Source organism: Oncorhynchus gorbuscha, linkage group LG12 (assembly GCF_021184085.1).
Source record: "Oncorhynchus gorbuscha isolate QuinsamMale2020 ecotype Even-year linkage group LG12, OgorEven_v1.0, whole genome shotgun sequence".
NCBI classification, from domain to species: Eukaryota; Metazoa; Chordata; class Actinopteri; order Salmoniformes; family Salmonidae; genus Oncorhynchus; species Oncorhynchus gorbuscha.
The window spans coordinates 81,649,261-81,659,260 of record NC_060184.1 but is presented as its reverse complement, the minus strand read 5'-3'; the positions used below and the strand labels follow the sequence as shown (position 1 = coordinate 81,659,260).

At 44.5% G+C, this 10,000-nt stretch overlaps 1 protein-coding gene across 3 annotated transcripts in view; it reads left to right on the top strand.

The window, feature by feature from the left end:
- stau2 (staufen double-stranded RNA binding protein 2) overlaps nucleotides 1-10,000 on the top strand; it is a 286,330-nt gene that overhangs the window by 149,141 nt on the left and 127,189 nt on the right. For all 3 annotated transcript variants that reach the window (XR_006830797.1, XM_046293051.1, XM_046293050.1), the window contains exons 12-13: nucleotides 6,998-7,145; nucleotides 7,447-7,600. Coding sequence is in view for 2 of the 3 variants with exons in the window: in XM_046293051.1 (XP_046149007.1) it covers nucleotides 6,998-7,145; nucleotides 7,447-7,600 (302 nt within the window). In the remaining variant the exon portion in view is untranslated. The remainder of the gene's footprint in view (nucleotides 1-6,997; nucleotides 7,146-7,446; nucleotides 7,601-10,000) is intronic.

The following is a 10,000-nucleotide window of genomic DNA, read 5'->3' as shown; positions in this document are numbered from 1 at the left end:
ATCAGTCTCACCGGAGGAAAGGAAGGAGAGAGCAGGTGGAAGACCGTGTCCCCTCTCTCTCTGATCAGTCTCACCGGAGGAAAGGAAGGAGAGAGCAGGTGGAAGACCGTGTCCCCTCTCTCTGGTCAGTCTCACCTCTCTCTGATCAGTCTCACCGGAGGAAAGGAAGGAGAGAGCAGGGACCGTGAGAGGCGGTAGGCTGTTTGATTGTTTGGTTGATGATAGCATGCTGTCCAGGCCCTAAGGCAGCAAAGCAGCCCCAAACCATGATGCTCCCTCTACCAGACTTTACGGTTGGGATGAGGTTTTGATGTTGGTGTGCTGTGCCTTTTTTTCTCCCAAAATAATGTTTTGTGTTCCTTCCAAACAACTCAACTTTAGTTTAATCTGTCAACAGAATATTTTGCCAGTAGCGTTGTGGAACATCCAGGTGCACTTTTGAAAACTTCAGACGTGCAGCAATGTTTGTTTTTTTTGGACAGCAGTGGCTTCTTCTGTGGTGTCCTCCCATGAACACTACTCTTGCTTAGAATAGTTTTTTTTCCCCATTTATTGACAATTTATCTTACCGTGGACTAATGAACATCAAGGCTTGTAGAGATACTTTTGTAACCCTTTCCAGCTTTATGCAAGTCAACAATTCTTCATCTTCTGAGATCTTTTTTTGTTTGAGGCATGGTTCACATCAGGCAAGGCGTCTTGTGAATAGCAAACTCAGATTTTGAGAGTGTTTTTTATAGGGCAAGGCAGCTCTAAACAACATCTCCAGTCTCGTCTCATTGATTCTACTCCAGGATAGCTGACTCCTGACTCCAATTAGCTTTTGGAGAAGTCATTAGCCGAGGGGTTCATAACATTTTTCCAACCTCTGAATGTTTAAATTATGTATTCAACTATAGGATGGTGTGTATAGACAGTATAGACAGTAGTTATATAGGATGGTGTGTATAGACAGTATAGACAGTAGTTATATAGGATGGTGTGTATAGACAGTATAGACAGTAGTTATATAGGATGGTGTGTATAGACAGTAGTTATAGAGGATGGTGTGTATAGACAGTAGTTATATAGGATGGTGTGTATAGACAGTAGTTATATAGGATGGTGTGTATAGACAGTAGTTATATAGGATGGTGTGTATTGACAGTATAGACAGTAATTATATAGGATGGTGTGTATAGACAGTAGTTATATAGGATGGTGTGTATAGACAGTAGTTATATAGGATGGTGTGTATAGACAGTAGTTATATAGAATGGTGTGTATAGACAGTAGTTATATAGGATGGTGTGTATAGACAGTAGTTATAGAGGATGGTGTGTATAGACAGTAGTTATAGAGGATGGTGTGTATAGACAGTAGTTATATAGGATGGTGTGTATAGACAGTAGTTATAGAGGATGGTGTGTATAGACAGTAGTTATATAGGATGGTGTGTATAGACAGTCGTTATATAGGATGGTGTGTATAGACAGTAGTTATAGAGGATGGTGTGTATAGACAGTAGTTATATAGGATGGTGTGTATGGACAGTATTTATATAGGATGGTGTGTATGGACAGTAGTTATATAGGATGGTGTGTATGGACAGTAGTTATATAGGATGGTGTGTATTGACAGTAATTATATAGGATGGTGTGTATAGACAGTAGTTATATAGGATGGTGTGTATAGACAGTATAGACAGTAGTTATATAGGATGGTGTGTATAGACAGTAGTTATATAGGATGGTGTGTACAGACAGTATAGACAGTAGTTATATAGGATGGTGTGTATAGACAGTACAGACAGTAGTTATAAAGGATGGTGTGTATAGACAGTAGTTATAGAGGATGGTGTGTATAGACAGTAGTTATATAGGATGGTGTGTATAGACAGTATAGACAGTAGTTATATAGGATGGTGTGTATAGACAGTAGTTATATAGGATGGTGTGTTTAGACAGTAGTTATATAGGATGGTGTGTATAGACAGTAGTTATATAGGATGGTGTGTATAGACAGTATAGACAGTAGTTATATATGATGGTGTGTATAGACAGTAGTTATATAGGATGGTGTGTATAGACAGTAGTTATATAGGATGGTGTGTATAGACAGTATAGACAGTAGTTATATAGGATGGTGTGTATAGACAGTAGTTATATAGGATGGTGTGTATAGACAGTAGTTATATAGGATGGTGTGTATAGACAGTATAGACAGTAGTTATATAGGATGGTGTGTATAGACAGTATAGACAGTAGTTATATAGGATGGTGTGTATAGACAGTATAGACAGTAGTTATATAGGATGGTGTGTTTAGACAGTAGTTATATAGGATGGTGTGTATAGACAGTAGTTATATAGGATGGTGTGTATAGACAGTATAGACAGTAGTTATATATGATGGTGTGTATAGACAGTAGTTATATAGGATGGTGTGTATAGACAGTAGTTATATAGGATGGTGTGTATAGACAGTAGTTATATAGGATGGTGTGTATAGACAGTAGTTATATAGGATGGTGTGTTTAGACAGTAGTTATATAGGATGGTGTGTATAGACAGTATAGACAGTAGTTATATAGGATGGTGTGTATAGACAGTATAGACAGTAGTTATATAGGATGGTGTGTATAGACAGTAGTTATAAAGGATGGTGTGTATAGACAGTAGTTATAGAGGATGGTGTGTATAGACAGTAGTTATATAGGATGGTGTGTATAGACAGTAGTTATATAGGATGGTGTGTATAGACAGTAGTTATATAGGATGGTGTGTTTAGACAGTAGTTATATAGGATGGTGTGTATAGACAGTAGTTATATAGGATGGTGTGTATAGACAGTAGTTATATAGGATGGTGTGTATAGACAGTAGTTATATAGGATGGTGTGTATAGACAGTAGTTATATAGGATGGTGTGTATAGACAGTATAGACAGTAGTTATATAGGATGGTGTGTATAGACAGTAGTTATATAGGATGGTGTGTATAGACAGTATAGACAGTAGTTATATAGGATGGTGTGTATAGACAGTAGTTATAAAGGATGGTGTGTATAGACAGTAGTTATAGAGGATGGTGTGTATAGACAGTAGTTATATAGGATGGTGTGTATAGACAGTAGTTATATAGGATGGTGTGTATAGACAGTAGTTATATAGGATGGTGTGTTTAGACAGTAGTTATATAGGATGGTGTGTATAGACAGTAGTTATATAGGATGGTGTGTATAGACAGTAGTTATATAGGATGGTGTGTATAGACAGTAGTTATATAGGATGGTGTGTATAGACAGTATAGACAGTAGTTATATAGGATGGTGTGTATAGACAGTAGTTATATAGGATGGTGTGTATAGACAGTATAGACAGTAGTTATATAGGATGGTGTGTATAGACAGTAGTTATATAGGATGGTGTGTATAGACAGTAGTTATATAGGATGGTGTGTATAGACTTTAGTTATATAGGATGAGCCATGTCTAGATATATAGATTACAGTATATACTTATTAAGTGGTTAAAACCGTATGTAAACATTATTAAAGTGACTAGAGATCAATGACTCTACGTACATAGAGTAACAGTGTCTGAGGTTCAGGGTACAGGGTGGAGGGGCAGGGTACTGGGTGGAGGCTGGCTAGTAACATTGTCTGAGGTTCAGGGTACTGGGTGGGGGCTGGCTAGTAACAGTGTCTGAGGTTCAGGGTACTGGGTGGGGGCTGGCTAGTAACAGTGTCTGAGGTTCAGGGAACTGGGTGGAGGCTGGCTAGTAACAGTGTCTGAGGTTCAGGGAACTGGGTGGAGGCTGGCTAGTAACAGTGTGTAAGGTTCAGGGAACCTGGGGGAGTGGAGGGGGGGGGGTGCGCGCTGGCCCCGTGTTAACAGGAAGGGGGAGTCAGTCATGCAGTAACCTCACAGCTGTTCCTCCCCACACACACATCTGCTCTTCTCTTCCTGGCTCTAGTGCTGACCTTGGCTAGACAATGGTTTATACATCGACTCATCTCATCCATCCCCAGACAACACACACTCTGGCTCGCTCATACACATTTGCTGACACACTCATACAAAGACATGCTCTTGCTTACACACACACACACACACACACACACACACACACACACACACACACACACACACACACACACACACACACACACACACACACACACCACTCCAACTTAAACTCCTAAATCTTTGTTGGATAGTGTGAAGTGCCTTCAGACAGTAGAGACCCAGCCTACGTCTGGATAGCTTCATTCAGACAGTAGAGACCCAGCCTACGTCTGGATAGCTTCATTCAGACAGTAGAGACCCAGCCCCCTCCTTACCAGGAAGTCCCCCCACCACCCCTCCTTACCAGGAAGTCCCCCCACCACCCCTCCTTACCAGGAAGTCCCCCCCCCCTCCTTACCAGGAAGTCCCCCCTCCTTACCAGGAAGTCCCCCCCCTCCCTACCAGGAAGTCCCCCCTCCTTACCAGGAAGTCCCCCCCTCCTTACCAGGAAGCCCCCCTCCCTACCAGGAAGTCCCCCCCTCCTTACCAGGAAGTCCCCCCTCCTTAGCAGGAAGTCCCCCCCTCCTTACCAGGAAGTCCCCCCCCCCCCTCCTTACCAGGAAGTCCCCCCTCCTTAGCAGGAAGTCCCCCCCCCTCCTTACCAGGAAGTCCCCCCTCCTTACCAGGAAGTCCCCCCCCTCCCTACCAGGAAGTCCCCCCCCTCCTTACCAGGAAGTCCCCCCCTCCTTACCAGGAAGTCCCCCCCTCCTTACCAGGAAGTCCCCCCCCCCCCTCCCTACCAGGAAGTCCCCCTCCTTACCAGGAAGTCCCCCCCCCCTCCCTACCAGGAAGTCCCCCCTCCTTACCAGGAAGCCCCCCCCTCCTTACCAGGAAGTCCCCCCTCCTTACCAGGAAGTCCCCCCCTCCTTACCAGGAAGTCCCCACCACCCAATCATGATACGCCAAAATTAGCGGTGACGGAAAACCAAAGCACTGTTGCTCAGTAGGGGGTCGCATCCCAGAGTCTTCTGACAGACGTTACAATACCATTCATGTTACGTAGTCTGTCCACGAGAGACTAGCTGTCTGTAGTCTGTCAGAGATTAGCTACCTGTAGTCTGTCAGAGATTAGCTGTGTTGTAGCATCTGTAGTCTGTCAGAGATTAGCTGTGTTGTAGCGTCTGTAGTCTGTCAGAGATTAGCTGTGTTGTAGCGTCTGTAGTCTGTCAGAGATTAGCTGTGTTGTAGCATCTGTAGTCTGTCAGAGATTAACTGTGTTGTAGCGTCTGTAGTCTGTCAGAGATTAACTATCTGTAGTCTGTCAGAGATTAGCTATCTGTGGTCTGTCAGAGATTAGCTATCTGTAGTCTGTCAGAGACTAGCTGTCTGTAGTCTGTCAGAGATTAGCTATCTGTAGTCTGTCAGAGATTAGCTGTGTTGTAGCGTCTGTAGTCTGTCAGAGATTAGCTACCTGTAGTCTGTCAGAGATTAGCTACCTGTAGTCTGTCAGAGATTAGCTGTGTTGTAGCGTCTGTAGTCTGTCAGAGATTAACTATCTGTAGTCTGTCAGAGATTAGCTACCTGTAGTCTGTCAGAGATTAGCTGTGTTGTAGCATCTGTAGTCTGTCAGAGATTAACTATCTGTAGTCTGTCAGAGATTAGCTGTGTTGTAGTCTGTGTAGAGACTAGCTGTGTTGTAGTCTGTGTAGAGACTAGCTGTGTTGTAGTCTGTGTAGAGATTAGCTGTGTTGTAGTCTGTGTAGAGATTAGCTGTGTTGTAGTCTGTGTAGAGATTAGCTGTGTTGTAGTCTGTGTAGAGATTAGCTGTCTTGTAGTCTGTGTAGAGATTAGCTGTGTTGTAGTCTGTGTAGAGATTAGCTGTCTTGTAGTCTGTGTAGAGATTAGCTGTGTTGTAGTCTGTGTAGAGATTAGCTGTGTTGTAGTCTGTGTAGAGATTAGCTGTCTTGTAGTCTGTGTAGAGATTAGCTGTCTTGTAGTCTGTGTAGAGATTAGCTGTGTTGTAGTCTGTGTAGAGATTAGCTGTGTTGTAGTATGTGTAGAGATCAGCTGTGTTGTAGTCTGTGTAGAGATTAGCTGTGTTGTAGTCTGTGTAGAGACTAGCTGTGTTGTAGTCTGTGTAGAGATTAGCTGTGTTGTAGTCTGTGTAGAGACTAGCTGTGTTGTAGTCTGTGTAGAGACTAGCTGTGTTGTAGTCTGTAGAGATTAGCTGTGTTGTAGTCTGTAGAGATTAGCTGTGTTGTAGTCTGTGTAGAGATTAGCTGTGTTGTAGTCTGTGTAGAGATTAGCTGTGTTGTAGTCTCTGTAGAGATTATCTGTGTTGTAGTCTGTGTAGAGTTGTGTCCTACTAAGGAAGGTGAAGGGAGTTGTCTTTCTGTCTCAGATCTCTCTCTGGGTTTTTACCTTCTCTGGTTCTGACTGTCACACAGATGATACATGTATATCTATCTATATCTAATATATATATATATATATATCTATATATATATATATATATATATATCTATATATATATATATATATATATATATTTACCTTGCTATCAGTCTTTTCTCAATACGATTACAACTGGCAGGCTGTTAACAGGGGTTTTGGTGTGTATGAAGTTGAAACATGAAACTGTCCTCAGTTGAAACATGAAACTGTCCTCAGTTGAAACATGAAACTGTCCTCAGTTGAAACATGAAACTGTCCTCAGAGGAAGGGCCAACACATCTACACACACACACATCTACACACACACACACACACACACACACACACACACACACACACACACACACACACACACACACACACACACACACACACACACACACACACAAACACACACACACTTATCAAAGCGATGGCTGACAGTGCAGTGTGTGCCAGGTAACGATGTGAGATCTAATGACCCTCTTTCTCTCCTCCTCCCTTTGTCCCTCCCCTTCCCCTCCTCCCCTTCCCCTCCTCCTCCTCTACCTTCCTCTTCCTCCTCCTCTCCTCTTCCAGCCCAGAAGGGTCTACTCCACCTCTCCCCGGACGTCTATCAAGAGATGGAGGCGAGCAGGAAACAGGGGGCCCCCGTTAACTACCTAACCCCGAAACTATCTGACCCCCTGGTCGTCCCTCTGTCCCCTGGACACACACCCTACTACAGGTAGAATCGCTCTTTCATTCCCAAGTCTACCAAATAGCAATAAGGAGGGCTGAGCTGGGGTTAGTTCCCATGTCTACTAGATACCTAAACATCTAGAGGAGAACTGAGCTGGGTTAGTTCCCATGTCTACTAGATACCTAAACATCTAGAGGAGAACTGAGCTGGGTTAGTTCCCCACTGGCAGAATGTGTAATATCTTTGTGTCTGAACGAGATGTTTACTAAGATGTTTAAGACATGTATTATTGTTCACTGTGTTTCCACGATCGTTTTCTACCTGTTAATCCGTTTCTGTTTTACAGCCCCCCCGCGGTTGCCACGGCAGCCATGGCGAGGGAGCTGTTGATGAATGGGCCAGGAGAGGGGAGGTCTGGGGAGAACATAGGACTGAAGGGGAAGAGCTCTGTCCAGCCCTCACAGCAACTAGAGTACCTGGCTCAAATACAAGGCTTCCAGGTAGGGATGCAGTATGCTTCTCGTGCACGCATGCACACACACACACACACGCACACGGACACGGACACACGCACACGGACACACGCACACGGACACACACACACACACACACACACACGCACACGCGCACACACGCACACACACACACACACACACACACACACACACACACACACACACACACACACACACACACACACCTAAACCTACGCACACACACTCTGATACAGTAGTAGACTGACACATGGAAAGTAGAGGGCTGAAGGCCTGGTCCTTATACCCTGTACCGTGTGTGTGTGTGTGTGTGTGTGTGTGTGTGTGTGTGTGTGTGTGTGTGTGTGTGTGTGTGTGTGTGTGTGTGTGTGTGTGTGTGTGTGTGTGTGTGTGTGTGTGTGTGTGTGTGTGTGTGTGTGTGTGTGTGTGTGCGTGTCCGTGTGTCCGTGTGTGCGTGTGCCTGTGCCTTAATCTAGGCCTCCAGATCTGCCCTGCATACCACAGCCCTATTCCCAGATAGCAGTGCAACAGAGGCTGTTCATTCTACAGTTTAACTCCACATGCTGTCTACCACCCCACACGCCTGCTTCTGGAAGGCTACTTACATATGATTTCAATGACTGGCTGGCTGGATGACTGGCTGGCTGACTGACTTGCTGGCTGGCTGACTGGCTGGCTGACTGGTTGACTGGCTGGTGTTTCGGGTCGTTGATATGCTGGAAGACCTAGCCACGACCCATCTTCAATGCTCTTACTGAGGGAAGGAGGTTGTTGGCCAAGATCTCGCGGTACATGGCCCCATCCATCCTCCCCTCAATACGGTGCAGTCGTCCTGTCCCCTTTGCAGAAAAGCATCCCCAAAGAATGATGTTTCCACCTCCATGCTTCACGGTTGGGATGGTGTTCTTGGGGTTGTACTCATCCTTCTTCTTCCTCCAAACACGGCGAGTGGAGTTTAGACCAAAAAGCTCTATTTTTGTCTCATCAGACCACATGACCTTCTCCCATTCCTCCTCTGGATCATCCAGATGGTCATTTGCAAACTTCAGACGGGCCTGGACATGCGCTGGCTTGAGCAGGGGGACCTTGCGTGCGCTGCAGGATTTTAATCCATGACGGCGTAGTGTGTTACTAATGGTTTTCTTTGAGACTGTGGTCCCAGCTCTCTTCAGGTCATTGACCAGGTCCTGCTGTGTAGTTCTGGGCTGATCCCTCACCTTCCTCATGATCATTGATGCCCCACGAGGTGAGATCTTGCATGGAGCCCCAGACCGAGGGAGATTGACCGTCATCTTGAACTTCTTCCATTTTCTAATAACAGCTTCTCACCAAGCTGCTTGCCTATTGTCCTGTAGCCCATCCCAGGTGCAGGTCTACAATTGTATCCCTGATGTCCTTACACAGCCCTCTGGTCTTGGCCATTGTGGAAAGTTTGGAGTCTGTTTGATTGAGTGTGTGGACAGGTGTCTTTTATACAGGTAACGAGTTCAAACAGGTGCAGTTAATACAGGTAATGAGTGGAGAACAGGAGGTATTCTTAAAGAAAAACTAACAGGTCTGTGAGGGCCGGAATTCTTACTGGTTGGTTGGTGATCAAATACTTATGTCATGCAATAAAAGGCTAATTAATTACTTAAAAATCATACAATGTGATTTTCTGGATTTTTGTTTTAGATTCCGTCTCTCACAGTTGAAGTGTACCTATGATAAAAAATACAGACCTCTACATGCTTTGTAAGTAGGAAAACCTGCAAAATTGGCAGTGTATCAAATACTTGTTCTCCCCACTGTATGTCTTCTGTAGCTCAGTTGGTAGAGCATGGCGCTTGTAACGCCAGGGTAGTGGGTTCGATCCCCGGGACCACCCATACGTAGAATGTATGCACACGTGACTGTAAGTCGCTTTGGATAAAAGCGTCTGCTAAATGGCATATATTATTATTATTATTTATCAGTGGAAAAGATGAACGGGTGAGATTGATATCATTTAATTATGATGATTTTGGATGTCTGACCACAAACATGAATGGAAGGTTCAGTTCAAATCTAAAGGAATGCTGTCAAAAGTGATTGAATTTAAATGTTTTGTTTTTTTTCTACCCGGAAGTGAATGTGGAGCTCCGTCTTAATGCATCACAATGTGCTGGTGTTCCTCAGTAACATTAGACCAGATCACAACCTGCTCTGGGCTCCAGACAAAACACTTTGTTCTTCTTAGCTCTCTCAGCCTTCCTGTGTGTAACCTGAGAGAGCACTGAGACCCGGCCAAGCACCAACACACACATCAGGTTCTGCTTAGAGAGAGTGGGTGTGGGTGTGTGGGTGTGGGTGGGTGGGTGTGGGTGGGTGTGTGTGTGTGGGTGTGGGAGTGGGTGTGTGTTTGTGTTTGGTTTTACAAGGAAAATT